This window comes from Vidua chalybeata, chromosome 15 (assembly GCF_026979565.1).
Source record: "Vidua chalybeata isolate OUT-0048 chromosome 15, bVidCha1 merged haplotype, whole genome shotgun sequence".
Lineage (NCBI taxonomy): Eukaryota > Metazoa > Chordata > Aves > Passeriformes > Viduidae > Vidua > Vidua chalybeata.
In genome coordinates, this window is record NC_071544.1 from 18,482,793 (window position 1) to 18,498,172 (window position 15,380).

At 52.0% G+C, this 15,380-nt stretch overlaps 1 protein-coding gene across 2 annotated transcripts in view; it reads right to left on the reverse strand.

Moving 5' to 3' along the window:
- DPYSL3 (dihydropyrimidinase like 3) overlaps positions 1-14,706 on the reverse strand; it is a 28,436-nt gene extending 13,730 nt beyond the window's left edge. The window contains exons 1-2 of one of the 2 annotated variants that reach the window (XM_053956462.1): positions 13,758-14,706; positions 106-194 (exon numbers count right to left, since the gene is read on the reverse strand). In XM_053956462.1, coding sequence (XP_053812437.1) covers positions 106-194; positions 13,758-14,447 — 779 coding nt within the window. In that variant the 5' untranslated portion in view covers positions 14,448-14,706. Of the gene's footprint in view, positions 1-105; positions 195-6,162; positions 6,217-13,757 lie in introns of those variants that run through there. The other variant, XM_053956463.1, reaches the window with a different exon arrangement.
- Between the last annotated feature and the right edge of the window lie 674 nt (positions 14,707-15,380).

Here is a 15,380-nt window from a genome sequence, read left to right on the forward strand (position 1 = left end):
ACTGCTTGGCAAGTTGGGCACAGACCACATCCACAAAAACCTAATAACCACCCAACCTGAAGCTGGTTGAAGGGGAGATGAAGACAAGAGAAATCCAATACTTACTTTATGAGGCCATCCTCCATGTAAATGTCAGCATAGAATGACTGGTCATCATTGACTATTCGCCCTCCTTTAATAAGGAGACGATCACTCTGAAAAGGGAAGAGCACAGCAGCTGTCAGTAGCACGTTACACACATGCTTCATTCACTTTTGACTGAGAGGGTGGTTAGGCACTGGAACAGGTTGCCCAGGGAGGTTATGGATGCCCCAATGCTGGCAGTATTCAAAGCCAGGTTGGTTGAGTCCTTGAGCAACTTGGTCTAGTGGGAAGTGTCCCACTAGAGGGGGTTGGGACTACATGATCTTTTAAGGTTCATTCCAGCCCTTTAATATATTATGATTTTATGATTCTCAGCACTCTGTACAGGCACTCTCCCACTGCTCACCTCAATCACCGATGCTGCAGAAACATCACTGGACCTGTGTCAACACTCCAAACAACAGTACAATAGCAAGGATTGAAAATGTCATACTCTGAAAGCTGTTTCTAAGTGGGAGAGGGGGCTGCCACAAAACACCACTGAGGCAGACTGAGCACAAGGGAGAGTCACTGGGAATGCAGCAAATATGCTTCCATAAAATATCGAGAGAAGTCAGAAGCTTCCTACGCCGGGACATTATGCACATAACTCGGCAGGCAGCATAAGCCACACACCAGCATTTAGAGCAAGTTTGTACTAAGGGCATGTCTCTAAATCTTATCCAGATACCACGTAAAGTAAGTTTCATTAAAGAAGACAAGTTATTCTCTCCTCTGTTACCACCTTGCAAAAACCACCAACAGGACAGGCAACCAGCTGTTAATCTGCCACTCTCCTGCTGTGCTTGGGGTAATGCTTCTGAGGCATTTCACAGGTCTATACAAAAACCAGGAGGCACTGGACTGCACTCTAGTTTCATGATTTACCACATCTTCTGTTCTCCTTTCTATTGACCAAAGTGGCCGGCAGCCTTCTCCGAAGGAGCACAGCCAGACAACGGAGGAACACCCCAACCCAACCAGAACTGTCCTTATGCTCTTCCTGCATTCACACTTTTGGACCAGACAACTCATCATACACTGATGGGAGAGGATGGGCACTGTCCTGTGGGGAACAGACCCTGTCCAGAGGAACTGGGATGGCTGAGGTCCTGCTCTTCTACCTACCTCCACCTGCACAAGTCCGCACAAGCAGCTGCAGGCAGTACAGGGGCAAACCACCTGATCTCACATATGCCTGCCATGGATTCAGGTGACATAGGCTGACTGCTGTGCCAGAGAACATGTTGTCTACCTGACTGCTTAAAACGCCTCCAACAACTCTTCAGCTCTTGATCACACCTTACATTCCTGTCTGCTGCCCACAGCCCAGGTTTTGGTATGTAAATACACTCCCCTTCCACAGTCTGAGCCTGGACAAGGGCCGACCAGAGCCTTCAGCAGGGCTCACATGCCAGCCTCACCCTGTGACGCTCTGGCATGGTTAATTGCTCTGCAGGGAAATTGCTCTCCACCCGCCACCCTTGGGGGCATTGCTGAAGTATCGCCACCATGGTGGGAATTTGCAGCTTCCTTTCTGTCAACAGAAGGATGCAAAGAATACTCCTGCAACCCGGCAGCAGCCAAAGCCCAGAGCCCCGCGTGCGTTTTTACAGCAATCTCATCCACACGCAGCGGAGACAAAGGAACTGGGTGGGGAAAGGAGGGGAATGCCGGCGCGCTCAGCCCCGCCGCAGCTCGCCGTGCGGGAACAGCCGCGGGCTCCCGCACTGCCCCGGCGGGGCTGCCGCACGGCTCTGCCGACGGCTGGCACCCCCCGGCACGGGGGATTTACCTTCCCTGCCCAGCACAGCCCACAGGGAGCCTCTTCTCCCACCAGGAAAAGAGCTCGGCTCAGCTGCTCCCCGTTCTCCTACCACTCACCATCCTCTCCAACAAGCAGACCCGGGGTCAGCCCTGCTTCTTCCGTGACCCAAGCTAACACATCGGACAGAGGTCTGCCCAAACTGCGCTGTCTAAGCGGGGCCTGGAAGCAAGGGCACGTCACAGCCCTCCATGCATAGCTCCTTCAGACATCCTGCACTGACGCACCTCCATGAGCACACGGAGATCCTGATCTTGACCAGCGACCTGGGGACCACAGCCACCTCTCATGAGCAGCTGAGGCACAAGGACAGCTGGTGTGCGCTGGCTGGGCAGTCCCAGGTGCTTGGGCCAGAGCACAGCTGCGCTATGCCTCTCCCCATGGGGCACATGCTGGGCAATGCTCAGCTGTGGGGCTGAGGACCCTGAGCACAGACATGATAACAAAAAAAATCTCCCTGCCCAGATCCACTAACAGCCCTCCATTTTTTTTTTTATGTTGCCCTCCCCAACTTGCTTTCTAAAATTCGTGGAGCTGGTTCTTACTAGAGTGTGGGAGCATCAGTAAATACTGATGCTAGCCTGCCCTTCCCTGCACATCAGACCGGAGGAAGCCAAGGGAGTCAGGCAGAGGCGGCACAGGTGCAGGAGACTGTCACATTGACAATTACTAAATAAAGTGTTAATATGAGCTCAAGAAATACGCCTGCTCCACACTCACAAGAGGTCATTCTGTGGTAGATGTGAAGGGCTACTCAGTGCTAACTCTGTCAGTACACAAAACTGAGAGATCCACAGTGGCTGAAGCACAAACAAGGCATCCATTCAGGAGATCAGGCACTGCTAGAACTCACCGTGTCCACCCGACAGTGAAGGGACTGCACCAGCACCCACCCACTGACTGGAAGGAAAAAAATGCAACTAAGTTGAATAAGGAAAATCCAAATTACATGCCTACAGGCTCTGGCATCACTCAGGTGTCAAGAGGCAGGGAAAGAAGAAAGGAAGATAATGAGGCAGTTATGAGGAAATGAGTCTGACTTAATAGCCAGGCTTCTTCAGTGCATGCTACCAGAGCAGCCCCAGACCACAATAAATGCACTGTTCCCATATCAGGGTTCACTGTGCCTCTGTACACCCACCACAGCTCTTGCCAGCCAGCGTCAGGCTGTGTCATCAGCTTCTGAGCAGAAGGAAAAGCCCTCCTGCAGCAGGAGCCATGGGGGCATGGCCAGGGAGGGAGCAGCTAGTGCCCAAGATCCAGCCAGTGCCCAGGACAGCCTTTGGGCAAAGGGTGCCAAAGCAGCCACGAGTGCGAGATGCTGCGCTGGCCGTGGCTGCACAGGGCTCTGCCTGACCACTGGCACTGTCCTGTCAGGCCCACTGGCCTGACCTCCACCACTGACAGTGCCTCCAAAGCACTCGGGCAGCCAGTGACAGCTCATCTGCCATCATTGTGGTGCTTTCTGCGAGGATACATTTCTGCAGGCACAAGGGATGCCTACAAGGCCACGCGTGGAGCTTTCCCTCCAGCACAGCTCTGCCAAAACCTGCCGGATTCACCACCAGCCCTCAACATCTCTCCATGCTGGTAAGCCTTTATGCAGAACTCTCCCTGTCTCTCTGCCTGTTTGTATTTGGGATCAAGCTTTCAAATCCATTACCCATTCCCTCATGCCCATACTCTGCTCCTGATGCCCTTAAGCATCACCTGGTCATTTTGAGATCCCAAAGTATCAGGTGGTCTCTTAACGTTTTTCAGAGTGATGCTGCAGAAAGAAAGGCAGGCAGCAGTTCCAGAAGGCTGTTGAACCCAGCCAAGAACAGTGCTCACCTTGTTTACAAAGCACAAGGGCATAATTAGGGGAGCACAGAAGCAGGTGTATGGTTTTACTGCTTTTTCCCTTGTAAAAGCAGAGACACTAATTGCAGAGGTGTTTCATCAGAAGGTTATGTTTCCTCCTTACTAATGCACCACACAAGAGCATGGAAGAGCCCCTGGCTAGTGTCATAGGGAGAGATAGCTGCCAGCTACACTGTGATTCCCTACGGTTTGTGGCTTAGAAATGACATACTGATAGCTACCAGTTCACCAAAACCTGTCTAGTCAGTAACTGAGGCCTTCTTCTCCATGTGTACCTGATACAACATACTGGCCAACACCATACAGACCTCCTTGTTTTTAGAGGTGGCAGAGACATCACAGAGAAAGTGTTTGTGGGCTCTGGCAGGGGAAGTAGGGTGGGCATGGCTCACACCAAGAAAAAATATGGGATCTCCAGTCTACCTGGCCTAGGAAAGGATTTTATGACAAAAGCACAAACACTGAGTAATTTTGATTCAACCAACAGTTAACAGGTATTTTGTAAAATCAGGACAAGATTTTAGTCTTCCACCTCTCTTCCTGCAGAAAAACATACTGTGGACAGCAAGAGGGGAAATACTTTGACTACCTTTCCAAACAGCCAAAGAAAAGGAACCAATAAAACGTCTCTCAACAGACATACAAGATCTGAAATTACTATTCTCCTGAGCTGGACACCCTAGCATCAGTACACATGTGAAAATTAATACCATGTTTAGTGGTCTCTGATGCATGGTGCACAACACAAGACAGTGAGGAGCAACACATCCATAGCAAGCTGATGGAGCCATCACTGAGAAAGCCAAAGCCTTGGCTAAGCTCCCCTCCCCGTGTTTCCTCCTCTGCACAACTGACAGACATGCCTGTACTTCCCAGCCTTCCATCAATGACTACAGTCTTGCCTGTCACTCTGTCACATACAGCTTTTGACCAGGCTTTTACAACTCATATTGGGAATGATTTGCACAGAAATTTATCTCACACTAACACATGTACCACTCACTCGTGCTCCTGGCCTCTCCACTAAAATGGCTGTCCTAGAAAAGATGAGAAACTGCTGCAAACAGATACAATAGGCAAACTCTGATTTTTCAGATGTTTCTGGCAGAAACCAACTACAAATATTGACTGCAGCACTGTTGAGTACAAGAGGAACCAGGAGGGATTTTTTCTGCATCTCCAGAAACATACTAGGCAGTTGAAACAATAGCTGTTGGGAAGACAAATACCCAGTTTTCCAATACATCCTTCCTGAAAGCCCAATCTGCCCATTGCTTGGGTGACAGAAGCGCAGCATTTTCAGCTTCAGCAAAAAAGTAAAGGATTTAATAGGGATAAATCAAGGAGCTTGGAAGATTTTGTTACCACTGAGAGGAGAGAGCTGCCACTGGATCCCAGAGGAGCAGGCACAAGCCCTGCACACTGATAAAGCATATCATAAAGAAAAAGCCCCAGAGAATGGGAGAAATCCCACCTGCAGCAGCAGTTGGGGTGTCTCAGGATACAGAAACGGCAGTATGTGTAAAGCCATAATATTGCTTGTGAAAGCATCTGAATCTAGGCTGACAAAGGAATTTCTCTTTACTGTGGTCAAGATCTTAATGCTTCTTTGAGAGCATTTTGTTCACATTTGTAAAAACAATAATGATAGTCAAGTGCTTTGCTTTTCCTTTTTCTTCAGAGGGCCAGAACTGTCCTCAGTAGAAGAATCAGGAGCTACAATGAAGCCAGCGAAAAGCCAATAAGATGAAAGACCAGACCGCCTTCCCAGGAGGCAAGCCTTCTACGGCCTCCGAAGGGCGAGCCGTGGATCAGAGCTGCCACGGCAGAGATAAGAGCAGGAGAGCCCCAGAGGGAGCGCCACGGCAGGGTGCCGGTGGCACCGGGGCTCCCGCAGCTCCAGGGCCAACCCACCAGCCGCCGCCTCTCCCGGGCGGGCCGGGCCAGGCGGGTCCCGAAGCGCTGCAGCGGCACCGCCGCACCTGATACGGCGAGACCGAGGAGCTGCTCGGCGGGGACACCGAGCATGGGGAGCGCCCTGCGGGAGACTGGAGCAACCGCCCGCCCCCTCTGGCTCCGCACGGGGAAACACCCCACCGGCATCGGGCACCGCCGGGCACCGCCGGGCACCGCCGGGCACCGAGCACCGCAGACGCTCCAGCCTGCGCTGCGCCCGCTCGGGCGCGGGTTCCGCCCAGCACAGTTCACCAGCAGGGCCGGGGCACCTGCGCGGGCGGCGGCTCTTTGTCTGCGCGCCGCCGCCGCCGCCCCGCTCCGACCCGCAACGCCGGACGCCGGCACCGAGTTTCCCCTCGCCCCACGGGGAGCCCTGCCCCGCCCGCCGCACCCACCGTGATGCGCGGGATGTTTTTCTTGCCCTGGTACGACATGACGCCGCACGGTCCGGCCCGACCCGCCGCCGCCGCCCGTTCTGCCTCCGCACCGCTCCTCACAAAGGCGAGACCGAGACCGAGCCCGCCGCACCGGGACGGCCGCCGCCCGCCCCGCCCACCGCGCCGCCCGCCGCCGCCAGGGGGCGCCCGGGCCCGGCCCCGCGCAGGGCGCGCCCGCCCCGCCCCGCCCCGCCCCGCCCGGCCCGGCCCGGCAGGTGTCGGCACCGACCCCGGGCACCGGCAACGAGCACCGACACCGGGCACCGACACCGACCCCGGGCACCGGCAACGAGCACCGACACCGGGCACCGACCCCGGGCACCGGCAACGAGCACCGACACCGGGCACCGACACCGACCCCGGGCACTGGCATCGAGCACCGACACCGGGCACCGACACCGACCCCGGGCACCGGCAACGAGCACCGACACCGGGCACCGACACCGACCCCGGGCACCGGCAACGAGCACCGACACCGGGCACCGACACCGACCCCGGGCACCGGCAACGAGCACCGACACCGGGCACCGGCAACGAGCACTGACATCACGCACCGGCACCAGCAACGAGCACCAACACCGGCCCAGGCACCAACGCTGTCCGGTCTGCGTCTCCACCCAGCCTGCAGGGATGGCCCATGGGGGCGGCCACAATCAGGGCTCTGTGCTGGCCAAGACTTTCCATGTGGCACTGGCAAGTAGAATGAACAAGGTCTGTAACTGAACAGGCTGTCTCGGGCTGCTGGCATGCACCTGCATTACCTCAACTTTCTTTCACATGCACTAGAATTGGAAACATTAAAAAATAATAAAATACACCACACATCTGGTGTACATGCAGACACAAACACTACAAGTGCTGGCAAGGACTCTTCCAAGGACTTCTTCCCTTTTCTCTGCTGTGACTTTGGTAGGAATGTTTAAATGGTGGAACTGTTTGCAAGTACTCAGCGTGTGCTGAAAGAGACAATGCCAAGCCTGGCTCACAGCTGGCCAGGACCATGCCAACAAGAGCTGTACCACAATGGGACAAATTTGTCTACCCTTTCCTGCTTGCCACAATCCATTTTGTTGCCAGCAGGTCCTAAGACCCATGGCCACCCTGAACCTTGCCTTCTCTTCCAGGCCAACTGTGACTCCACTCTTGCGCAGAGCTCTGAACACCATCACCAAGATGCTCCTACAGATCCTGCTGCCAGGCAGCTCCACTAGGAAAATCTTACAGCCACACCTGTCAAGGACATTGCTGTAAATCCAATTCTACTTCCTCACAGAAAAACAAGCCATCTGACCTGGGTGATCAACACCCAAACCCTCCCTCCAGTTTGCTTTCTGAACTAGAATCTAACAACAGCATCAGGGGCCTGACAAGCACCCTGCTCACCAGTGTGTGCACAGGCAGAGCCATCTCACAGCACAACCCCTGACACTGCAGCCAACTTTGACTGCTATGAAGCCCTGAGAGAAGTGGGTGACAGCAGTGTGGACTGTCAGTACCATGTGCTCTGCAGTAACCCAGCCTAAAGCTTTTACTACCCACTGAGTCTGTTACTCTGTGTGATTCTGCTGAAGTTCTTGGCTGGTTTTACTGAATATGTATTTATTCTAAATTCAAAAACCTTTCACCAGTTTGAAGTCAAAGTCAGCATATGCTCAACAACCTACTTATTGCTACCAGACTGTGAGAATACTGACAAAATTGCAAGGGCTGCTTGGCCCTCCTGTTTCCCTGTCCCAGCTACTATGCCACTGCTGCACCCCTGTAGTCAGCAAGAGATGGCTGGAAACCTTCCCCTCCATGGCAGATCCATGGGCAGGGGATATCTGCAAGCACCAGGCAGGGAATGGGGGAGCAGTGCTGTGCCAGAGCCACTGCAACTAAAAGCCTGTCAGGAGAAGATCAGGTACCAGACCACACTGTTCTTGTCACAATGCTGCAATGCATCAAGAACAGGTCCTTGTCTCTACTGAAATTAGACTGGTTAGGTCTGGGAGTGAGAAACAGCCTCAGTTCCCATCACCAAACCTCTCAAAACTTCACTCACACATTTTCTGGAAAGTTTATGAGTATCCCCATGCCTCGTGGTGCCACATTAACTTTGTCTAGACTCAGTAACAGAAAGAGCAGCAGTTAATTAGTTAATAATAGATAAATGACTATGCAGATGCTGCTGACTTCAACACTTGGACAGTTTCAAGAGCCGAGCTTGCATCAGCCCCCTGGATGCTGGCCAGCCACAGTGACTTCAGACCCCTCGTTTGAAGAGATGTGCTTTCCTCATGGTTGCTATGTGACACTCACACAAATACAATCAAACACCCTGCCCTGGGCCCAAAACATTCAAAACAGAAAAAAACTTTTTCCATAGGATCTCTTCCAGGTGCAGTGTGTGAGGCACTACTCACATGCTTCAAAATATCCTCTATGAGAAGCATGGTCAATCTGAAAGTTACTTAAAATGGCAATCCTCAGAGCTCAAAAGCTCCTCATGGCTCCAGGTGTTTGTAGACAGCCACAAATGAGAAGAGCAGGGTGAGGAGCACCAGTGGTGTGAAGACAGAATAAAAGGCCCATGCTGCTGCAAGGACTTTGGCACCAAAACAAACACAGCTCTGACTGTGGCCCACCAATGCTCAGCAGCCTGGCTCAACCTCCCTCTCCAGGGACCAGGAGGCTTCTGACCAGACTCTAATGCAAAGGTAAAAAGCAGATCCCACCAGCCCTATGTGTCCATGACCAATGACTCTTATAAAGGCACAACCAACATTCAGTGGATATGACCAGTCATCTGGGCTCAAATGTCATAATGTTCAGCAGATTTGCCAGGCCAGCCTGTCCCCATGCATACAATCTCCTCCTCCCATACATATTCTTTGCATGAAACCATCCCCTCTGTTCTCCTAGCAGATGAGTTTTCAGGGGTTAAGTTACCTCAGAGGCAGTGAATCCAAGGGACAGAAACACCATCCCTGCACCAAAGTGGGAAGTCCTGTGCCCCCAGAACAGTTCCTGCATACCCAGAGCCCCTGCCATGTTCCTGGAAATATCTGCTTCAAGCAGGCTAAAAACAGGTTGTGTCAATGAGGGGCTGGCTATCTGTTTTATACCCGGCTGCAAAACCCAGTTTATTTTCTGCTAACAAATTCCATAATGACCAACATGTCCTGAGAAGAGCATGATGTTTTCAAGACCACATAACACTCACAGCATCATATCAAAACCCTGGCAGTGCAAGATTGGCCTGCCACCTCAATGCCCCAGATGCAATGGCCAGGTACCCCAGAGGCCACTCCTGCCAGCCAGCTCCCTGGCCCCACTGCACTGCCCACACACTGGGGCCAGCCACTTCCAAAGCTTGGACCACCCAGAGCTGAGAACAAGGACAGAACGAAACCAAGGACTATTGCCACAAGGTAGTGTGAAAAATCAAACTACTTCCATGCTAGGGTAAGTTTTGTGGTAAAACATAAGCTCTTTGCAGCAAGCAGGAACTCTTTAGCTGAATCCCTAATTTCTCTGGAAATCTAGCCCTGCTGCATAACTCCCATGGAATCCGATATCTGTCTTCTTAAACAGGGGGTGGGATAACAAACTCAACAGTTTTGCTTAAGTGCTGGCAATAACCTCTGTCCTAGCACAGGCAGCCAAAGAACTGACTCTTATTGCTGTGCTTCAGGCATCAGATTTCTTAAAAAATACAAACACATACATGTGGGATTTTTTTTAATAAAGACCTGAATATTTAGTATTCAACTCCACAAACTGTAATGCAAATTTAACTGTTGCATTTGTTATGTAGGAACTAGTTCAGTGGGTTGGATTTGTTCCTATTGTTTTTAAAAGTAACAGATATGATGTAACTCCAAATTATTCTTTTATAAAAAGAACAAGTAAAAACAAAACACAGATGCTGAATGGGGTGATATTGAGGGAATGAATTAATGCTATTGAAGTGCTTTAGGATCCCTTCCACAAATTCAGGATTTTAAACTGCTAAAGGCAGTGCACAACTGCAACTTCAGGTTGTGCCAAGCTGCCTCATGAGGAACCGACTGCTGTTGGCTTGGTGTTCCTGCTATAAATTGCTGGCATTGGAAACCAAAAAGCTGAATGCTGAATTCAGAGCACATTTTACAAGTGTCAGAAAAACGAAGAGAGAATCAACTTAGTCCAAGCTTTGTTCTCCATTTGAGGCAGCCCTGCCTGTATTTCCAGGGTGTATCACAAGTTAGAAATCAAGTGGTATCACACACACCAGGAAAAAGCAAAGGACTGGCTCCTGCCGGTCTTCTTGAGGGGGTGAACTCTTTGCCTGCTTTCACTGCCCACTAGTTTCCCTTGCGTTTCTTTTCCCCTTCCTCCCCAGCCAATGGAGCTGCCCCAGCCTGAGGTGAAGCCACAATCTCATGTTCATGGGACCACAGCCAGTTGCATTGGAAATGACAATTTAAGCTGCAGAACCATGCAGCAGGAACGACCAAGTTAGCACCATGGGGGTTAGCACCATGTGCTCCTGCCTGTGTGACTGCACAGGTGGGTGAAAACGCAGGGTCTCTGCATGGCTCAGCAGTGAGGAGAAATGTGGAGGATGCCTCCACAGGCTTCTGGTTGACCTTCCCAGGCACCAAGTGTAAGGCTTCTTCCCTGCTCCTCAAAGCCCTGTTGCCTCTGCAGATGCCCAGTATTGCGGCTCTCCAGTACCTGTACATGCATCACCAGCCTTCCATGAACATCCTGGTCACAGGAATTCACAGGGTGTTGTCTGTGACCTACAGAGAAACCCTCTTTTTACTTCATGATAGTAAAGTGAACACATTAATCCACTCTGGCTAAACAAATGGCATGAAAGCTCTCAAAGAAAACTACAGGACACTTCAGAAGGGTAGAGTCCACATTGGCTATTACTGATGGAAACCTGCACTGAGTTAAATCACTCTTATTAAAAACGGTCTCTGCAAATAGCCCAGATCAGCACTGAATCTGCCCCCCCCCCAGTGTTGTTCCTCCAAATCTTTAAGTGTTGTGCGCAAAAACTCTTGCTGCAGCAGAACTCAGTAGCAGGGAAATGAACCTCCTGCTTTGAGTAAAGAGCACCTGGAGGGCACATCTCTTGTTCCCCAGGAAGCCCACCAGCCCACAGAGGCAGCTCCCCATAGCCATGGCCTCCACAGTAGTCCCCTGGGCCCCTACCCTAATGACTGTCACTCTCTGTCCCTAAATCCACTGGCAAAGCTCAAGCTCCCACTGACAGAGCAAAGGCACAGCTCCCAACTGCTTTGAGCTATATCCCCACTATGACTTCAATGCACTCCAATATACAGCTGAGCTTTTGTCCTTGCAATAGACTTTGTGATAAAACAAAGCAAGGCTGGACCATGTGCCTGGGTCTGTATTATGCTGTCCAGTTGCATGACACCACATGTTATCACCAGGCATTTATTCACTGGAGTTGTCTCCCTGTAGAAAGGTTGGTGCTTTAATTGTTGGTGCTTTAATTGTAATTAATGTCATTACAGGAAAACAAACAAACAAACAAAAAAAAAGGTGTGTTGGTCTGTTGTACTTCCAATAAACTGTTCACTGCAAAAATTAGAAGACAGATCTCTGCCTGTTGTCCTGGGCACAGGCAAGTCTCTTACTTTCAGCTTCTCTAATAAACAAGTTGCTTGGGCAAGAGTAGATGACTTGAGCTCTCTTGCTGTTTCTTAATCTGTGAAATTATTCAAAGTTCAAATTGCCTTGACAAAAGTGCCTTTGTGTGCCCTGAATCTGCAGAGTCCAACACAGGCAAACTCCCCGTGGCTGTGCAGGCAATGGGGCTCAGTGCGCACAGTTCATTTCCCATTGCACTGTCCCATTCTGGGTCACCCCAAAGCTTGAAAGCCACAGTACCAAGTCATACAATTCCTTCTAGCTATGCACACGCAAAAACACATGTATGAAGTTGCCCACCCTCTTAGGCAAGATGTGCAGATAAAAGGGGTTGCTTACTTACTGACCCTTGCTTTCCCAATGCTTATCAGCTGAAGGCCTCAGAGGAAGAAATCTAGAGGCAGGAATCATCAGGAAGAGAGGAGCTGCTGAAGGAAATCCTCAGCTACAAAACACCGGAGATAAGCGTCTACATAAGACCTTAAAAGGGAACAAGGCTTTTTTTTAATTTTTGGCACAGCTAATAAAGAAAAGCTCACAGCAAAGCATGTAGACAGGCTGTCAGGAGCTTCAGCTCCTTTTCCAAGAAGCAGCAGCATAAAATTGTTAATGCAGTGGTTAGTTCTGCAGCTGCTACTTAAACCACGTGGACAAGGTTGATACTGACAGGAATAATGTTAATTTTGTTCCTGACTCTGTAAAACAGTTGTAAAGAAGCAAAGTTCAAGAACACGAACTGAGAAGCATGCCAGTAAGAAACCAAAAAGCAGAGGCTGAAGAAATTAAAGTGCAATGAAGAAACCTCAAATTAAGCATTGCCTAGCTAGACATTCCTATAGAAGACAGTGGACACTTAGGACAGCCTGATGCTTTTCCCCAAAACCGAGACAGTTCAAGTCACCACAGTTCACTGCAGTGCTTCCACTAGGCTCAAGTTAGTGAGGTTAGGCTTCCAGATCACAAATGTCTGCTGTTAACCAGGGTCTGCACTCCAGACCCAAGTGGAGGTTTCTGCAAAATGCCAAGACGAAGGTGATTTTTTATTCCATCTTCAAAAATGGGGAGGTGGGGGGAGGTTTGCCCCTGTTCATAGTTGAAAAAGAATGACCTTAAGATGGCTATTAAAAAGTTCAGCTCCTAACAAACTTATTGACCAACAACAGCAAATAGCCTTACTTGCCTGATGCAAAAATGAGCCACAGGACCACTGAAATCCCAAACAAGATATTCACTCAACACTATTAACTTAATCATCTTCTTGCCCAACTGCTAGTGCAAATAGGACCAGAACCAGCACAGCAAGCCATCTCACCCTCTAGCAGAAGGACTATATTGTGGAGCTGAATGGATTAGTCTATCACTTTCATTTTGGTGTAAGTTGAGAAACTTTGTGCCTAGTGATACCTTCAACGCTGTCACTTCCAGATCAATGTGCTGCCCCCCACTGCTGGTACTTCTTGTTTGTGTCCATGAGAGATAAGGATCTGCCTGGTTTGAAGTAGCAGCTCCAAAATCCCCACTGTTTTAGTTTTTCTTCCACGTTCGGTGGCGCGGGAGTAGCTATTCTTTCATAAAAGTATAAAAGAGCTCCTGCAGCAAACCGAGCCAGTGACTCTGACTCTGCCGGTGCCGCGGCGAGACCGCCGACATCCCGCTCGGCGGAGCTCCGCGCACTGGGGACGGCCGCGACGGTGCCTTGCCGCGGGAACGGTGGGGGCGGCTGCGGGCAGCCGGGGCGAAGGAGCCACCGCAGCAGCACCAGGGTCTCCTCCGGGCCCGGCCCCGGGGGCGAGCGGCGGCCGGACCCACCCGCGGGCCCACACCGCCCCCCGAGACCCCGCCCCGCTGTCCCTGTCCCGGTCCCGGTCCCGGCCCAGCTCCGCCGCGCCGCCGGCCCCTACCGTGTCGGCTGCGGGGGCTGCGCCCTGGAGCTGCTCTTCGCCGGACGTGGCGCGGAGGTCGCCAGCGGCCGGACCGGGGCCGGGGGCCGCGCCGGGCGGAGGGTCGGGGCCGGGGCGGGCGGGCGGCGGGGCGCGGCGCTGCCCAACGCGCAGTGCCCCAAAGTCGAGGGTCTTGCTCTCGAAGGCGCCCTCGACGTTGCAGAAGAGGCCCCCGCGCTTTTGACGAGGCACCGCCGCCGTGCCGGGCCGCGCCAGGTACACCGGCAGCTCCTCGTCTTCGTGCCGCCCGTCCGCCGCCATCCCCGCCGCGCCGCCAGGACGGGACGGCCGGGGCGGGATGGGGCGGGCCTGGGCCGCAGGGCGGGGCGGACCCGACGTGAGGCTGAGGGGCGGTGGGACCTGGGTGGGTGGCGCTCGGTCGGACCTGAGCTCGGCTGCCCCGGTGGCCTCCGGGCTGGCCGTTGTTGTGCGGGGAACTGCCACCGGCCGCCTTCTTGGCACGCTCCAGCCGTGAGAACGGAGCGGACACACGCGGGCGCCTCGCTGCTGACCATGCCGGGCGCTCGGCAGATGGGCCGTGCCCGGACGCGCCGGCAGCAGCCCCGACAGCCGCGTGTCAGTTCTCCCCCGCCGGTACGTGGTGCAGCCCACAAACCAGCGTTTGCTCACGGGCCCGGGGCCGTACCTCATTCCGCTTGGGCCGTGGTCCCTGCGGATGCACTGCGGTTAGGTGGACGCTACAGCCAGACATGAGCAATGTCGCCTGCACAAAGGCTTCTCTGCTCCCAAACGCGACCGCGGGTGTTCCTGACTGGCCGCACAAACAAGCTCCGTGTGTTGGCTGGTTTAAGGTGTTGCTTTGAGAGCTCCATTGCGACTTCATTTCAAAAGTACTGGAGGCCCGAAGGGCAGAAAGACAGCCAAGACTGGGTATTACAAATGCTAATGGCTGTGTAACAGTAGTAACCTGTGAAATCTATCGTAAGCACCAAAACTGGAGCTTTGACTAAAATAATTTTGCCAAGTGCTCATTTCTTTATCGAGAACAAGCGTGCATGGTACCTGCGCTCTACATCTTGTCAAGTGATTCCTCACACCACATTTTTCTGTTACGAGATATTGTCGGTCATGCTTTTTTCAACCTTTTCTGCGAAAACAAAACAGTGCCATTATCTCTGCCAGTCCTCTGAGGACTGGTGGTTCTTAAGGAAAATCCACATGGAGCCTGACCCATCATGGGTCAGAAAAATGACCCTGTGATTAAGCCTGGAGAGGCAGTCTGGGGGCACTGGCTGACTGAGGCTTGAGGCTGTGTGGGAGGAAATGGTTTGGGATAATTCCCCTCCTTTTGCACACTGGGAAGCAGTCTACTTTTGTAACTGGACTTGTACCAGTGTCATTAAATGAATCCATTTTTTTCTCCATCTAAGTGGAATAATCTACAGTAACTTGAACTTCTGAATAATTATTCAGGTCTAAAGGGTTAGGAGAAGAGAGGATGGACTAAATATAAACAGACTGTGTCTGTAAACTTGGAAGAGTTACTTTTAAAGCCTTGAGTTACACAGCACAGTGAAATACTGGTCAGTGCCTGCCCTTACTTTCTCTAAAGCAGCACCAGAA